The following is an 18,148-nucleotide window of genomic DNA, read 5'->3' as shown; positions in this document are numbered from 1 at the left end:
AGACCCCAGGAAAAGGCAGTACGGAACAGTTTCTGTAGCCCAGAAATCCAGGGCGCTGACTCCGGGCGCAAGCATGTTCTAATCATGGTCCTCAGCCATGGAGGCCGTGGTTCCCAGAGGGAGCAGCCTTCCATCCGCAGCCCGATGACGTCAGCGTGAGGTGGCTGCGGATCCCATCAGGGTTTCCTGAGAGCAAACAAAAGGGGAGCTGACCTCATTTCCATCCGTTTCATGTCTTGTCCAGGAGCTGGGCACTTTAGGCTGCTCAGAAGCCCAGTTGGAATTGGAAATGGCAAAGCAATGATTTTCTTTGTGAAAAAAATCTAGGGCACAGATTCAACAAGAACAGACTCAGAGATGAGGCTGCAGTCCTAGGAGTGAGGACCGCATGGTTAAGGGCAAGCTTTCTCCCTCACCAGTGGCTCTGCACGTGTCGGAAGCTTCCAGTTAGAGGAGGGGATGAAGTCTGCAGCCTTGGAACAGAGCAGGGGCACCAAGACTATCTGAACACAGATCTTGGTAGCTGAGTTCCTTTACTGTGCACTCTGGACTCCAAGCCATATAGGCCAAACCCACCTACCTAGACGGAGCAATGAGAAAATGTATGTCTTTCTTCCTTGTGCTCACTCTTACTCTACACTCTAGTTCTTTAAAGAAAGAAATGGCCAGGCATGGTGGTACACACCTATAGTCACAGAAGCTGAGGCAGAAGACCAGCCAGGGCTACATAAGGAGAGCCTGTCTGAACAAATAAACAGAAAATAAAAAAGAAAGGAGAGAGAGAGGAGGGAAAGGAAAGAAGGAAGTAGAGGGATGGAGGGAGAGAGGAATAGAGCGAGAAAAAGGAAGGAAGAAAAGAAGGAAGGTAGAATGAAAGAGAGAGAAAAGGGAAGAGAGAAAGGAAAGAAGGAAGGAGGAAAGGGAAAAGGAAGTGGGGGGAGAAGGAGGAAGTGAAGGAGGGAGGGAAGGAGGAAAAGAGGAAGGGAGGGCGGAAAGGAGGGAGGGAGGGAGTTAGGGAGTTAACCCAAACTGAAAACCAAAGCCACTTCATTGAGCCAATAAGAGAAACATAAAACCGATGTGACCGTGGTCATGGAAATCATATTTTGGGGCCAAGGAACTTTGTCCCCATGATCTCAGAAGGTCACTGAACTATTTGCTGAAGAGACAAAAATACCTTTGCTGGTGGTAGAGATGGAGAATAGTACAGATTCTAGACACGAGTAGACCGAATTTGGAAAATTCCTTATTTAAATGTCATAATATTCCATTTCTGCATAATGCTGAGAAGTCACAAAACTAAAATAAAAGTAGGGCTAGGATAAAATGTATCCAGTTAGAAGCAGAGACAAGCTGTCTTTGGCATAAAAGCTTCAACCACTGCCTTCCAAATGAGGCTTCTGCTCTGGGAAAGGGGCTTGACTTGAACCACTGTGGTGCTCATTGCTGTGGGTGACCATCTGGCTGTGTTCACGCAGGCCAGGTGACCCACCACGCAAGTTCTAGCTTATATCTCTTGGAAGAAAGAAACGCGAAAGGAGAGAGAGACTTGAGGAACAACAACATCAAACAACATACATGGATCAAAGTTGTCCATTTGAGGGTGGTATTGGAGAGAAAGGATTCTCTGAGACAAGACGGTAGAAAAATCACAGGAAGTCTGTGACACCCGAGGTATGGCGCACATGCCTGGAATCCATTTAGCCAATTGGCCTCACACAGATAGAGATCATCTAGCTGATACTACTTAAAAGGCATATAAATTTGGAACATAAATTAATTCATAGTAACTTTTTTGGTAGTGCACACTTTTCCTATCAATTGTCCTCCAAATCCTATGACTCATTCTGTAAGGGTGTGAGGACTTTCTAACATCTCAAAGGGGTCCTGGTATTTTCAAAGATTATAGGTGTTAGAGGGGAAAAATGATAGCAATAATCCCATAGCCCGTGCCAAGAAATATCTCCTTTCTCCCAGCAGAGAAAATGACCTCACTTCTTTTCATTCCTTTTTTATTGAAGTGTTGACAAAAAAAAACTCATGAGACTATAAAATCCATGAGCAAAATGGATCACATCTTTGGACAATTTGGAGAGTCTATGGGCACTCAAGATGGAGAGGAGAGAAGAGAAAAGGAGAGGGGAAGGAAGGGGAAGGGAGGGAAGCGGAGGGGAGGGAGGGGAGAGAAGGGGAGGGGAGACGGAACAGACAGAGACAGAAAGGAAGCAATAGATTCTTTGATAGAAGGATCCTTTGTTAGAGCCATTCATCACAGCAGAAGGAAGACTACATTGTTGTTTAGGGAGAGTACTGGGACTCCATTCTCATTGATGGAGGCGCTCCTTGAACATCCCTGGCCTCATCGTATAGCCCATATCTGAAGCACCAGATGGGGTGAGACCCTGGTGGAAGAGGAGTGGAGAACCATGGGAGAAAGAAATCACTAGACAGACTCAGGCTGGAGAAATTGCTCAGGTGGTAGAGTGCCTACAGGGCAAGCATGAGGCCTTGAGCCATGCCCCACTATGAGAGAGAGAAAGAGACAGGCAGACAGAGAGACAGATGAGACAGACAGACAGAGAGAGAGAGAAAAAGACAGACAGACAGACATAGACACAGAGACAGAGACACAGAGACACAGAGAGACAGAGATTCCTAGGCCCCAACTACAACTGGGCATATGGAGGTGACCCTCCAGTCCTCTGGCTCAATCCTAATGTCAGATTGTGGACCAAGATCACAAAACAAGCCACTCTTGAAGCTGCAAAGGGATCTGGACCTTGAAACTATGATTATGATCATATAACCATGCCCACACACTGACGCAGGTTATAGTCTCACTGCTGGTGGGAATATAAACTGAGTGTACATGTGAAAACTGGTTGGTGTTGGGTACTAACACTAAGTATCTTGATGAGCTATCAATTTCACCCCTAGGTATTTTCCCAAACAAGCCAGGGCCACGCCAACAACAACAAATAAAAATGTTCAAAGTAGAAGAAGAGCTGGGTGTGGCATTGCATATCTAGAATCCTAGCTATTAGGGAAGTTGAGGTAGGACGATCATGAGTTTAAGGCCAGCAGTCAACGATAGTGAGACCCTAGGTCAAAAACCAAATAAAAAGGCGGAGTAGGGGATGTGGCTCAGTGGTAGAGCTTTTACCTAGCAAGTAATCAAACCCTAGGTTTGATTCCCAGCACAAGAAGAAAAAGAAAAGCAAATTAAAACTAGAAATGATAAAAAGTTCTCATCAATGGCAAAATGGATAAGTATATACAGTATGTTTGCACAATGGTATATCACAGCAGCAATGAAAAGTGAGCTATGTGTGCAGGCAGTAACATGTAATAAAGTCATAAAAGGCATAGCTAAATATATACTTTATGATGGCACTATTTGTTTGAAGTCAAGAGAGGAAGAGCCGTCCCAGGGGCATGGAGCTGGGGGACCATGGGATTAACTTTGGGGAGGAATATTGGCTGACTGGAACCCTGGGAGAGGATCTGGAGTCATGCCCTGTATATTAATGCAGGAGATAGTTACAGGGGGGTGTAAAAATTAACGTGGCCCTCCAGGTATGTGATATAATGAATGCTCCAAGTTCACAGAAGACAACAAAGGAAGAAAGAGCCAGTGACTGTCACAGCAGAGCGCAAGATAGCCTTTTGGGGGGGAGGGAGGGGAGCTAAGAAGGGATAATAAAGAAACTAGAAGGAAGCAGACTTTCCAAGAGAGGATAAAAATGTTCTTTAACAAATGTGAGATGTCTTTACAAAGAGAGAAAAAGCCTTCAAGGATAAAGAGGTATGAGCACTGTTTGGTTAAATCCTCCAATATTGTTGGAATTATTTCAAAAGAGCATGCTTTACTTTTATCATTTAAACTAGAGGTCCAAAACCTTTTTTCCCCCTGCAAAGTGCCAATTAGTAAATAGGTTCAGCTTTGGGACCACACAGTCTCCGTTACCAGTGATCTGCAGCGATCTGCCGTGGTAGCACAGAGGCATGGAGCACGTGACCATACAGGTCGGCTCTCCCAACACGGATTCCCACAAAGGCAGGACAGACAAAGTGGCCAGAGTCTGAAGAAATTTGGTGATGCAGCAATGAAATAAGGCAATATTTAAATTTCTATCTTCCTGTCTATCTATAGATGAAAATAAATCTCAATTTAAGGAGATTCTTGTTTTCATCTGTATTTTGGAGTATTTCTAATTTGATGGCCAGCATATCCAATTATTCTCAGGCTTTGTGCTGTTTAACTTGATGAGGCTGGCATTATTACAACCCTCAATTTAAAGAGGAAGAAAGTAGTCCTGAAGAATTGTTCACGATGAGGTGGGCACTGGTGGCTCACACCTATAATCCTACCTGTCCAGGAGGCTGAGATCTCGAGGATCATGGTTTGAAACAGCTGAGGCAGAAAGGCCCTAAAGACTTTATCTCCAATTAACCAGCAAAAAAGCATGGCTGGAGGAGTAGGTTGAGTGGGAGAGCACCAGCCTATGAAGCATATGCAATACTGAGTTCAAATCCTATACCAACAGAAAAAGAAGCATTGATGGTTTTCCAAGATCATGAAACTAGTAAAAATTAGTTCTCATACTTGAATCCTATTCCTCTCTGTCTACTTGCACTGTTTACTGCTACACTAATGACTTTTTAAGCACGAACTGTTGCAACTGAAGTTTTAATAAGGTACTAAAACATATTAGAGTGTAGACAGATAACTAGGTAGATAGATATATAGATGGACTGACATATCTATATGGATGGGTGGATGGATAGATGAATGCATGCATGGATTGATAACTATACATACATGGGATAGATTGATAAATAGATAAAAAGATGATGAACAGACATGATAAATGGATGGATATACAGAGAATCAAATAGAGTGAATGAGCAACTCACATTTTCCATTTTCACCATTACTGGGAAGGAACCCAAGCTAAAGCCACCTAGAATGCACAGTGCAAATTCTCAAACAACAAAAAGAAAGAAATTTTATGTTCACTGCTACCAGATTTTTTTTGTGTGTGTGTGTGTGTGTGTGTGTGTGTGAAAGCTTACATTGATTCCTTATTAAAAGTAGTGTTCTAGGTGGGAACAAACCTTCTGGCCATTAACACGGCACTATATGAAGACTCCTAGAGGAGTTTATAGCCATTAACCCTTCAAATAGCATAGCTAAGAGTATGTTGCAAATAGCATGTTCAAGGGGCTTGATATCCTTACATTATTATCACAGTAACAAAATATCAAAATGTGTAACCTTAGAAGAGTAATATAATGGATTTTGGCTTACCTATACTATAATATTTTACACAAAAATTGAAATGATTGGGAGCACTAATAATATAGCAACCTAGCTGAAAAGAGAAAGCTGTAGAAATATATATGTATATATATGCATATATATGTGTATATATATATATAATTATTTAAAGAAATGCATCTTCAAGGTACAGGGACCTGAAGGCAATTCATCCATCGGAAACAATTATGTTCTGGTAGTAGGTTATGGTGACTGCGCACATATTTATTACACTGCCTTTCTAAATGAAAGAGCTTGAACAATGTAGAGAAAGAAGGATTTTGGGACCACTGTTTATCCATCTCGTAAATCTTGCGAAAGGCTGAGACATCGCTGTTTGACTTAGCAACAAGCCATTCATTATGTCTTATTTCCCCTTTGATGGCTCTCCTGACGTTTGACTCGCCCTGGTTTAAGCTACTCTCTGCTCCTCAGGCTCAGGTTTGGCCCCGCTGACCTTGTTCGGATCCTGCTGTCTGACAGATGGATAATAAACACTGTGGCTTTCCATCACCACAGGCCTTCTGGGAAATTCTCTGGGAACTCACGGGCAGACAAAAAAATTCACACAGCTTTTACATGGAGAGACAGTCAATGGCTCTTTGGGATATTTATGGATTTTATCTGTTTCTTAAGTAAGTACGGTTCCATTATTATTCCAAATATGTCTCTAGTTAAAATTAGGAGGGAGATAAACAAGCCTAATTTTTATGGTACCATCTGGTCACAGGCCAATGAAGAAGCAGTTAAGTCCTTCATTGCTAATCTATGCTTAGAACCGACACAATTCTTCTCTGAAAACGTGTCCTTTCTGGATATACAATTGGCCTTGGACATGTTTTTAGGTCATGGGAAGGTCAAAATGACCTAGTCACCGGGGCATTAAAAGTGGCTATGCACCGCTCACCCACTGGAGCACATTTTCACCAACGCTGCTGCTGCTTTTGTGTACAAATGAGATCTGTCTGCAGGCAAAGCCATCCGCACAGAACAGGAGCAATGCTGAGGTGGATGTAGAAAAATCAGACTGGGTCACCCCTCATCAGCAATGACCTTGAGCCAAGCTTCATCCCTCCTCAGCTATGACCTTGAGTCATGCTGCTAATGAGGATACATCTACATGTATCAGGGAAGTAGGGGAGGGGAATGTCATGGCGCCCAGATCTGGCACCCACATCTGGTTCCAGATCCACTTGAATCAACCAAAGGCTAGCCTAGCTCAGTCTCGGCCAGAATGTGCTGCCTGTTTTATTTTCTTTTTAACACTGTTATTAGAGTCAATAAATGAAAGTGGGGTCTTTGGAAGCAAGGGAGACTTTCATGTCTATTTCGATCCTTTCTGGATGAAGAAGCTTTGCATCAAAGCCTACTTCTTCCATTCATGCTGTTGCCTCGTTCTACTGTGTTGCTTCTATCTCCAGCTGCTGGGCAGGAGGATGCTCAGAAGTTTGACGTCATTGCCTGAGGAGGAGGCTGCATTGGCCAGGGTCTCCATGTGCACTGAGGGAGGAAGAGGATGCAGAAAACACAGGGCAAACAGGAAGTCTGCATCACAGACCCCAATGAGGGGTCTGTGGTCATGGATCAATGGATCCAACACTGGCCAATCAGATGTTCTGAAATGCCAAGTACTGCTATTCTAATGAATGATTTGCCAGTCTTGTTGTATATTAGAATCACCCAGAGAGAATGTAGAAAACAAAACAAACAAACAAAACACTTCCTAAGGCTAGAGAATTAGGTATCTGTATTTTCAACAGTCTCACTCAGGCATTTCATCAGACACAAAATTGTCCAAGGCATCTTTGTAAGTAAGAACAGAGCTGGAGTCATTTCTGACTTTTGAACCTGCTCTTATTGGTTCTGTCTTGAATGATTACAAAGGAGAAAAATGAATGGATGAATGGGTGAATAAATCAAGGGGCTTTGTTGATGGTGCCCAGTCCTTGGTAACGTGATTAGGAAGTTTATGGTTTACAGAGTTAGCCTTTGAAGTCTCCATTTGATTAAAACATGTTTAGCAAAGGAAAATAACTTGCTGAAACGCTGGGGATTATGCGGCTCTGAGGAGCTCTGTGGGGAGCAAAGGATTCCAGCAACCAGCCAGCCCCGCTGGCCTGCATCTGGGCCATACATCCCATTCTCTTAATTATAGTCTGGCCTTGCTTCATTCCTTCTCATCTCTTCTGGATTCTTGGGTCTTGAGCTTTCCCCCAACCACCCAGGTTGAATGATCTCAAACTTTAAGCCAGCTCTATCCCCATGGCGCTGGTGCCTGAAGCATGGACAGCTCTCCTCAGCAGTGGAGAAACAAGTGTAGGGCACTTTTCTCTCTCATCTTCATTTCCTAGTGCCAGTGTTGATCCATTGTGAAAGAAGAGAAACACCATGTCGTCTGGCATCTGACTGGCCCCTTTTTTATAAATCACAGCTTTGCTCTTTCTCCATGATGAGTGCCTACCAGGGCTATGCAGCTCAAGGAGATACAATATGACACGATGGGGCTGGGGATATGGCCTAGTGGCAAGAGTGCTTGCCTCGTATACATGAGGCCCTGGGTTCAATTCCCCAGCACCACATATACAGAAAACGGCCAGAAGTGGCGCTGTGGCTCAAGTGGCAGAGTGCTAGCCTTGATCACAAAGAAGCCAGGGACAGTGCTCAGGCCCTGAGTCCAAGCCCCAGGACTGGCCATAAAAAAACAAACAAAACAAAACAAAACAATATGGCACGATGGTTCAAGCAGAGATCCAGGGGCACCTTGGCACACAAACCAATCTCACATCCGCCATTAAGACTTGGCCTACCAGTGGCTCTGAGCCTCCTCTTTCCCCAATGCCTCCTCCATCCTTGCATTGTATTTATCTCTTTAAATGGGCCAAGCAGGCTGTGGTTGCTGTAAGATGTCAGCTGAGGATACAGGGGCCCGTGTCAGGAAGAGGTGTTTGAGGAGCCAGTGGGGATGCGATGACATCTCCCGGGCAGGAGCAAGTGGGCCTGTGGTCTGAACCCTGAATGGAAGGCTGCTCTGAGGCCTCTTAATCTTTACCTGTATGACGGTGGAGCGCTCTCTTGAACAAATCCAGCTGGCCTTGCAAATGCCCAGGCTAAAACGTCCTTACCGTTGCCACTTAGCAAACATCTCTCTCTAATCTCTTCCCTCACACACCCTCCCTTTTCTTCTGTTGCTGCTGTTGGGTGAAGACAGCTATAAATAATACCTGAAATAATGGATGTACTTGCATTTCAATAAAACTATTTTTTTTAATGAGGCGGTGGCTCAACTTGGCCATCAGTATTTCCTAATCCTAAGGAAAATGTTTTCTTCTATTTACTCCTTTGATCACAGCTCACTAGAAGAAACCACGGATTTCAGCATTAGAGCTTCTAATCACTGGCCCTGCAGGTACACTCCATGGTCATTGTTTCCCAGGATGTTGATTAGAGAGACTGAGTCCTACACCTTGGCACCCCAACCTTGATCTTGTGGGAAACAGAATTCTGAATTCTGACTTCAATGATCAGTGAATACCCAGTCTCTCCTGGAAATGGGAGAATCTGGAAAGCAAGTCTCAGTTGTTAAACTTGTAGGCACATACACATGCAAAGAAATTAAGAAGGAAACCTTCAAATGTTTAAAGGGTTTAAATCCTCAGGAACAGCAGGAATGCGACGAGCAGAGAACACAGTGGGAATCTGACCCAGTTTGGCAGAAGGTCTGGCTAAAATGAAATGAGACTGCCACCATCTCTCCCCATTGTCAGGGCCGCAGAATCTTTTATTCATGCTAATGGCATTAATGGTGTTGCAGAGAACGGAACCACATGACAGCAAATAAAATGGACGCTCAAGTAATGCAGCTTATTCGGGAGTTCCTCCATGCACAGGGTGGGAACCTAGCGGGTGTTTGCATGGAAGCCCCAGAAAATGATAGGAACAGGACTGGTTCATTAAAAAAAAGAAGAATAAAAATAAGACATAAGCCAGCACATGGTTACACTTGAGGACATCTTGAATGAAAGTGGGTCCTTCCTATTGTCCCTTCATGAGACATGGCCTGAGACAAGCCAGCAGATGGTTTGGGTCCAGGCATCTGTCTGTCCTGCCTCTACTGGTACAGTGGGGATGGGGAGGTGAGCAAGTTCCACCAAAAGTGCTTTAATGTCTTCCTGCTCTTTGCTCCTGCCACAGATACCCCCCCCCCCACACACACAAAGGAATTTGCAGCATAGTTGGTCTAGAGGGGGCAGAAAATCTGGGTTTTGGCCTCACCTCTTCTACTCTTTCAGCCTCTGGCAAGGTCACATCCCACCCGTGGGCTTTAGATTCCCTGTTACAAGACATAGTAGCAATCTGTAGTCCATTCCCGTTCTAAAACAAGCAACACACCATCTTGCTGATTATCTTCATCCCAGAGAAATGTGTTGAAAAGATTAAGCAAGACAGGGATGTTTGACTATGACAGTACACTAAAATAGACAAGGGAGGAATTTGCTTGCATCTCTCTTTCTGCAGACATCAATGAACTTCCTTGGGAGAAAAAAAAAATCACATCCTTTACATCAGAGAAGACACTCCATAGATGAGATAAGCCCTTCAGAGATCCATCAAATACTGTCCAATCACACATCTGTGAATTTATTCATGGGTGAACTGAAATCGAGTGCCTGCAGTGAGCTGAGCTGAGCTTAGGGAAGAGAAGGGCAACAAGAGAGGATGTGAATTATGTGTGTTCCGAGGGACTTAGCATGCAATGCATTTTAGTGATCCAGGAGACTTGGAGAGGCTAAAAGGCAGTGGGCATTGAGTACCAGGCATGAAGCTAGGTTCTTTGAAATCATTCTGCTTTTTTTTTTTTGTACTGGTCCTAGGGCTTGAATTAAGGGACTAGACTCTGTCCCTAAGTTTTTGTGCTCACTCTACAGCTTGAGCCACAGCTCCACTTCCAGATTTTTTTTGTTGCTTAATTGGAGAAAAGAGTCTCACAGACTTTCCTGCCTGGGCTGAATTGAACTAGGATGTGAGCTGAAGGTGTGTACAACTCTCCCCAAGGCTCAGACAGCAGCACAAAGATCTTAAGCTTGAGGTGGGGCAGAGGCAGTGCTGAGGATCTTAACAACTTAAGACCTTGTGGAACCAACTCTACTCCAGCTGGGAGCAGGGAGCCATGCTGCACTCCACCAGCAGAAGAGCAGTCAACAAACAAGCAGTCAGCCGGTGGGCAGGGAGCGGCCCTCCGGTCCCCTTCTCTCTGATACTCCCCTGCTCCATAACCTGCCAATGCAAATGCCACTGCTCTGTTGGTGTTTTCCCAACACTCTTGCAGCAAGGTTTCTCATTAACATGGAGCAAAGCTGTGGTCTCTTTTGGTCAATTAACAATGCGGATGGGTCTTTTAAATGAATGCTGGCCAAGTTGCAATGCAAAAGAGACAGAAGGAACCCAGTGTACCCACTCAACTACATGATGCATATGAGATCCTTCAAATAGTCCATATATGGTAACCATCATTGTTGACTCAAATATAATATAGCCAGAGCCACTAACTCACGTTAGAACGGGGAGACTCTTGGCAAAACTGGTTGAACATGAATAATAATAGTAAGAAAAAGTATTAATATTAGTAATTGTAAATATAAGATAGCTATAATATCTTTCAATATCTCATATATACATATATTTTTATTACATATCTAACCATTATGTATGTACAATGTAATTCAACACAAATAACCTACGTATCTCTGATAATATATGGCTATAATAATGAATACATTTTACTTATTCAGTGAACTCATAGTACATATCAGGGAGAAGCAACGTATTTCTGAGCTTCACATTAAATCCATAACTATGAAAATGAAAAAAAAAAAGCACAAAGAAAAGAAGAGGAAGATGGAATGTTTCTCAATGCTAAAACATGTTACTTAGAACGAAGGCAATCTGATCCCCTGTAGCCAGGAAGGTTTAATAAAAGCTTGATCAGAATTAGAAGCTGATGAACCTGGTTCGATTTTACATCTATAAAAATCTATGCAGGGTGTTGCTCATACATTATCAGCACCGCCTGGGAGCTTATTAGGAATGCAGAATCGGAAGCTAGGCATGCTGGTGCAAGCCTGCAATACCAGCAACTAAAATGTGGAGACTGGAGGAGAGTGAGTTCAAGGTCAGCCTAGGCAAAGTTATTAAGCCCTTGTGTAGCAAAAGCAAAAGGGCTGGCTGGGGGCATGGCTCAAGACATGAGGAGGTGAGGGTGAGGAAATGGGGGAGGACAGAAGGAGAGAGGAGAGGAAGGATAGATCTTAGGGTCCCTGGGATAGTATAATAAACCCATTTTAAATAAGATTCCCACTTGCTTTCTTGTTCATGTGGAAAAAACATAAGCAGCTCCACATTGATTCTCATTGAGCCAAAATGAGCCTCAGTTTCCAACTTTGCAAATTGGACATAAGAGAATGGACTCAGGAACGTCGTAGGAAGACATCCTGAGAGACCACAGGTGACATAACGTGGTTTGATGCCGGATCACAAAAGAGGAGCTCAAAAAACAATCTGATTCTATTTCCTCAGTCCCATTCCCCCCCCCCCCCTAAATAATACAACTACACAGTCTCATTCCCCTTGAGGTCTTTTTGATGGCCCCTGTATAGCAGGAAGGCTTTGACCTCTATGAGCTTCCTTCTACCTCTTCAAATCACAGAATCCTATGAAAAATGACCACCTCCCTGAGCTAGCTAGGGCCTAGGCGATCCCGGTTCACCCTCTACTCTGCAGCCCCAAATGCCACTGTTTACAGCCTGGCCCTGGCTGGCCGAGTCACCTTCAGGTACCAGGGAGACATCAGAGACTCCACAGAGCCTTGCTGATTGCTGGATGAGGAAGTCACTGTGGCTCCTGTGAACTCTGGCCCATTGCATTTTTTCTCTAAATCTTTTTTTTCCTTACTGACTCATTCTGGACATTCGTTTCCCCTTTTTTAAAAACCGCGTGTCTCCTGTTTGATGATCCTCTTATCTACCCAGGGTGGATTAGACACTCTGCTTCCAAAGGGAAAGCCTGGCAGGCTTCATGCAAGAAGTTTCCCCAATCACCAAACACTCCACTGAAAGGTTATATTTACACAGCTCATTAGAATTTTTTTTTACACTTTTGACACTCATTAGGCTCCTAATCGTCCACTGAAGCTACTCTATAACAAGAGATAAACACTCCATTCGAAAGGATGAATAATAATTAGGTACTGCTTGGAACTGTGCTCTTCACAGGTCTAATTTTAGAGCATAATTAATCCTGCTGAAGCTGCATAAGATAAGTGAAATATTTATGCAGCTGTGTTAATTCATGTATTTACTCCTGGAGAGACATTCAGCACTGGACATGGCTTTCCGAGAAGATTATCTTAAGACGCACCCCCTGGAGCAACGTCATTTTCTCAACCATGTCTCTGCTTCCAGAAGCCCTCAAAAAAAAGAAGCAGAAAAGACACATGCCCCAACCCCAACGGGGTAACCGGGAAAGCAATGATTCAGGACAGAAAATATCTGTAAGAAACTAACGCACTGTAAGTAAGCATCTATGACGTGTGGCGAAGGGCACAGCTTCCGCTCAGCTCCACCCATGTCGTTCCCACGAGACAACTCGATTCTGTTCTTGCCGGTAGTAGCTGCTGCATCTAAGAGCTGTGCATAGACAATGGTGTCGGTTGGAGGAGAGGAGGAGAACAGTGGTGAAGAGAAAGGAGAGGATGGGAGTGATGGTGGTTATGGTGTGGATGGCGGAAATGATGATAGTGATGGTGAGGTTCATGGTGCTAGTGATTAGGATGATGGTGTGGGGGGTAGTGCTTACAATGGTGGTGATGGTGGTACTGACGATGCTGGTGATAATGTGGTGATGTTGGTGGTGGTAATGATGGTGGTAGTCACAATGGAGGTTATTTGTGGAACCATTTCGACACCATAGGTTCTGTGCTACACTAAGCTCTTAACACGCATCCTCCCACTTAATCTTCCAATCTTATCAGGTGATTTTTTGCCTGGACCCATTCACAAATGAGTAAACTAAAGCTAAGAAAGAACATCCCTTTCATAGAGGTATTTGTGAAAGGGAAATTCTCAGATTTGGCTCAGATACATACTGAAGTACTCCTTCCTAAAAGGCTAATAAATTTCCAGTGTCTAATTAGTCCACCTGGGTAGACATCTTGGAAAAAATAAACAACACAGAATGCTTACCTAATCGTACCCACTTCCAGAATCAGCCCCTAAGGGAGGAACATTGCTGCTTTCTAGCGAGCAAGCCCTCAGCCTCGGTGCCCTCCTCCAAAAGATGGGAATGAGTGGTTGTTCATTTCATGAAGTTGTTCAGAAGGTTCACTGGAAGAATATATGTAGCTCCACCAGGCATAGTGTTGGCCCTACCCTGTCCCCTAAATATGTCAGCTGTTTCATAATACACGCCAGGAGAGAGACAGCCCTGGTGGGCAGGGCGAGAGCTGGCACTCAGTCATTTGACAGACATTCAACACATTTAAAAGCTTCCTGTCAAATAAAACACATCCTGTCACGAAACATCCATGCACACATGTATTTATCCACTCAGTCCTTCACCACTCTTCTTCACTTCTAAACCAAGACTCCCATTTACTGTATAGTTCACCCCCGTGGAGGAATAATTGACCCCAAATCTTCAGTGCCTCACTCTGAACGTACCCCTTGTCCTAAAACTCCTGATCTCCTTCCAAACTCTTGGCCTTGGCCCTGACCATTGAACTTGCTTCGAACGGGAGGATGTCAGTAGACAGGAATGCAATGAAGCAGAGCCTTGATGTGTACATGTGCAGGCTGGTGTCCTTGTATACTTCTTCCATAGGCCAAGAAGAACTATCTACCCCCACCTCAGGTAACCAGTACCCACCAGCCTGATGCCCAGAATAATCAAGAATGAGGTGGTCAGAACCACAGTCATCAAACCCACCCTAGCCTGAGTAGGGCTCCCAGGAGCACAGGAAACGTCTTCCGTTGCAGGCACACCTCTGCGACTCCACAGGGATTGCTGGCGAGCACAGCCACCAACCACCACTGCCCAGCAGAGAACCTGACCAGTGATCAGAGGGAAGTACAAATGCCCAAGAGAGAGTGTTCAATATAAAACATATTCAGCATGCCGGAAGGCATTCTGTGGGAACCAAAGGGGCTTGGTTCTGGGAATCAAGAAAGGAGAAAAGCTTCAAGAAAATCCCACACCCTGTTCCAATTCACACCAATCCTATGCTCTCATCTCAGCCTATGTCAAGATTGCATTCGACTGTGGTGATTCTAGACAAACATAGCCTGTTCTGAACACAGTCTCTACCTGCTCTTTATTATCATTATTCTTATTATCATTAGTAGAAGTAGCAGCAAGAGCGCTGGGGATTGAACACAGGGCTTTGCGCTTGCTGGGCAGGTGCCCTGTCACTTCAGCCACACCTCTGGCATTCACTCATCCTTGACTGTGGCTTCTGCCCTATTTCTGCACATTCTCTCACTATTCTGCTCTCTGTTGACTTTCCTTTTCCCTACCTCACAGGGCAGGACTTGAAAAGTCATGTCAGTCTCGACTCATCTACAGTGTGGAGACATGCAGGCAGAAGAAAATGCCTGCTGGGCTCAGGTCCATAAATGCCATTAACCCATCCAACTATCAACCCCATGAAGGCAGTAACTGCATAGTAGACAGCGAAGGCGAGAAGTATAGTTGGAGCCACAGTGTTTCTGCCCACTCTCCCTTTGCTGGAGATGGCCTCTCTCATCCCTCCTTGAGCTGAGTAACAGGAGTTGCCCTGTTTTGCACATGACTCTACCTCTCGGTTGCTCCAGTGGGTTCACAGGAGTCTTTCATCTGAAAATGTATGAGAAGTCCATCCTGTGGAATTTGAAATTTTGAACTGAGAGGATGGAGATGAGGACTTTGGTAGTACTATGTTCATATCTTGTCCCGCAAAAGCTTGTCTATGGAAGGCTTGGTCCCCAGTGAAGCAGGGCTTGAAAGTGGGCCTCTGGGGAGATGGTTGGCTCCTGGGGTTTTGACCTCAGAAATCCATTTATAGGTTGGTGACTCAATGGGCTATGGGTGGTGGACTCTATGAGGCAGGGCCTTGCAGAGGTAGTAGCTCACTGGGGAGGTGGCTCTGAAGGGGGCACACGGTCCCCAGTCCCTTCTCCTCTCTATATCTTTGCTTCTATAAGTTGAGTAGCTTTCCTTTGCCACTTCCTTCCACCATGATGATCTTTCCCTTAGCATGGGCCAGGGGACCATGAACGGAGACTTCTGAAATCAGGAGCAAAAATACCTCTTGCCTGCTTTTAAATTAGCCATCTCAGGTGTATTATCACAACAATGGAAAACTGACTGACACAGAGGCCCTAGTTACACAGAGCTCCACAGAGGGCATTACTCCATCAGCACTCCTGGCTTTTAGAGTTAAATAGTTCTGTGTTATGAGATACTGGGGCTGCCTGGGTGTTTGCTAGCATGCTCCATCTCTACCTTCTATTTATTGGATGCAAGCATCAAACAGCCTCCTGGGGTGACTACTAAAAACATCTCCAGATGTTGCCCATGTGCCCCCTGGGTGAAGGGAGGACATATTGTTCTCCCTGAGAATCACCTCCATGGAGAGAGGATTTCCACAGTGCTGGGACCAAAACTTCCCTGGCTTTCACCTCTCTCTAAATCTATTTGTTCAACTCTTTGCTAAATCCATGGCAAGAGATCATTCTGTATCCTTCACGTAATTTGCTGCTTTCAATTTAGCTATCTAGGGTTGGTTTCCATTTTAAGCAAACTAAGGAATTGGATGTGGCATGCGACAGGCACTTAGAGAGTTTGGCTGAGCAAATTCATCGCATCAAAAGTCTGGAAAGGCAATTAGAAGACAGAAGGATAGGTCTCAAGACTGCCCCAAAGGTAGGGGAGCCTAGAGTCTTACCATCACCCACAAACTGGAGCAGAGCCAGGTCAATCTGCCTCTTCCACGGGGAACCTTTCTGGAGGGCAATGCCGTAACCTGTGGTGGCAAAGATGTACCCACTCCCGATGGTCACCAGCTTGCAGCCTTCGTCCCTCCCGGCCTTGTAGTTCAACACCGCTGCGTCATAGATGAAAGCATCCAACTTCCTGCAGGAAGAAGACATGAGGGGGCCATGGGGTGGATGGGTCCCAGCTCAGGACGCCCCTCCCCAGGCTTGTAGCATCACACAGGCTGAAGAGGGTGACTCACAGCTGCTCCCTCCCCACTTCTGTCATAAAAGGATCTATTTTTAATGAGGAGATAAAAGCCAGAACCTTTTCTCTCCAACTAACAAGAGGCAGCTAAATAAAGACAGGAAGAAGCCAGAGACCCAAGTGGGTAAACAGGCAGGTTTGCTGTTTGCCCAGTGTCTTGTCTTGAACACTTCCCAGCAGTGGGGAACCATGGCCTGGTTAGAAAGGATTATAGCAGAGCACAGTAAACCATGGTAAACCACAAAGGGAGAGGAGAGGTGGGCGGCACTGTGCCGGAAGTGGGTGAGAAATAAATAGGAATGATTTCCTTTTCTCCTGAAAGAAAACATCCAGTGACTACTTACCTTATGAAATTGTTACATGATAATATCAAAAACTTAAATAATGCTAAAAATTATTTAAAATACAATTACAGTTAAAAATCTGTCACCAATAAATGGGTTAGCAAATTCTATAGCCCATAATTCACTCTTTCTATCTCCCTCTTTCCCTCCCTCTCTTCCCTTCCACTCCCTCCCTCCTTCTCTTCCTTCCTTTCTTCTTTCTGTTTTGCTGGTTGTGGGGCTTGAACTCTGGGCCTTGAGCTTTTTCTGTTCAAGGCCAGAGCTCTACCACTTTGAGCTACAGCTTCACTGCCAGTTTCCTGGTGGTTAATTGGAGATAAGAGTCTCACAGACTTTCCTGCCTGGGCTGGCTTCAAACCAGGATCCTCATATCTCAGCCTCCTGAGTAATTAGGATTACAGGTGTGAGTTCAGGGACAGCGTCCAGGCCCCACAACCAACAAAAAGAAAGTACTCTGGAGCTCTAAACTCTGCTCTCACTACAACGTCCTGTATACTTGCATGCATGTACTCAGTATTTCCCAGCAGGTGAGCTTGGTACAGTCTCATCAATGGTGTGGCTCTTCCCCAGCAATACCCAGGTGTGAATGCACACCTGGCTTTGCCACTTTCATGTTATTTAACACGTCCAAACCCATGACCCTCAAATACAGGAATGAATGTCTCAACTCTAAAATAGGTAGGAAAACAAACACAGATCACACAGCATCCTGCCACACTTGCAACCTTATTGTCTGTCTGTCTGTCTTTCTCTCCTCTCTTTCTTTCTTTCTCTCTCTCTCTCATAAAAAAGCGCAGCAAAGAAAAATAAATGTGGCTGGAAGAGCTTGTAAAAATATGACTGTGGAAGGACTCCCCATAGGAATGAAACGGCTGGCAAGCTTTGCCACCACGTTGGTCACTTTTGTCACAGAGATGGGGCAAAGTGTGTTAGTATGAGCCCCAAGCATCTTGATGAGCAAGAGGAAAGCGAAGGGAGTAGAGCTAAGGGCTCCCCTCCTTGACCAGACCCCAAACGTTTATTTTTAATTTGTTTCCAGCTGAAAAAAATTATCCTGTCATCAAAAAGGGGGAAAAATTAACAAACTGCATAGGAGCTAGAAAGTGAATTTCATAAGGCAAACACTTTGGTCAAGGTACATGTATTTCTGAAGCTCCATTCTCTTTCTCTCCCTCTCTCTCTCTCTCTCCCTCTCTCTCTCTCTCTCTCTCTC

At 44.7% G+C, this 18,148-nt stretch overlaps 1 protein-coding gene across 1 annotated transcript in view; it reads right to left on the bottom strand.

The window, feature by feature from the left end:
• Window positions 1-18,148, bottom strand: part of Grin2a (glutamate ionotropic receptor NMDA type subunit 2A) — a 279,877-nt gene that overhangs the window by 14,944 nt on the left and 246,785 nt on the right. The window contains exon 10 of the mRNA XM_048332404.1: window positions 16,296-16,483. Coding sequence (XP_048188361.1) covers window positions 16,296-16,483 — 188 coding nt within the window. The remainder of the gene's footprint in view (window positions 1-16,295; window positions 16,484-18,148) is intronic.

The sequence above is a fragment of the Perognathus longimembris genome, chromosome 23 (genome assembly GCF_023159225.1).
Source record: "Perognathus longimembris pacificus isolate PPM17 chromosome 23, ASM2315922v1, whole genome shotgun sequence".
In the NCBI taxonomy this organism is placed as follows: domain Eukaryota; kingdom Metazoa; phylum Chordata; class Mammalia; order Rodentia; family Heteromyidae; genus Perognathus; species Perognathus longimembris.
The sequence above is the reverse complement of the archived record's forward strand: the minus strand, read 5'-3'. Positions and strand labels throughout refer to the sequence as shown.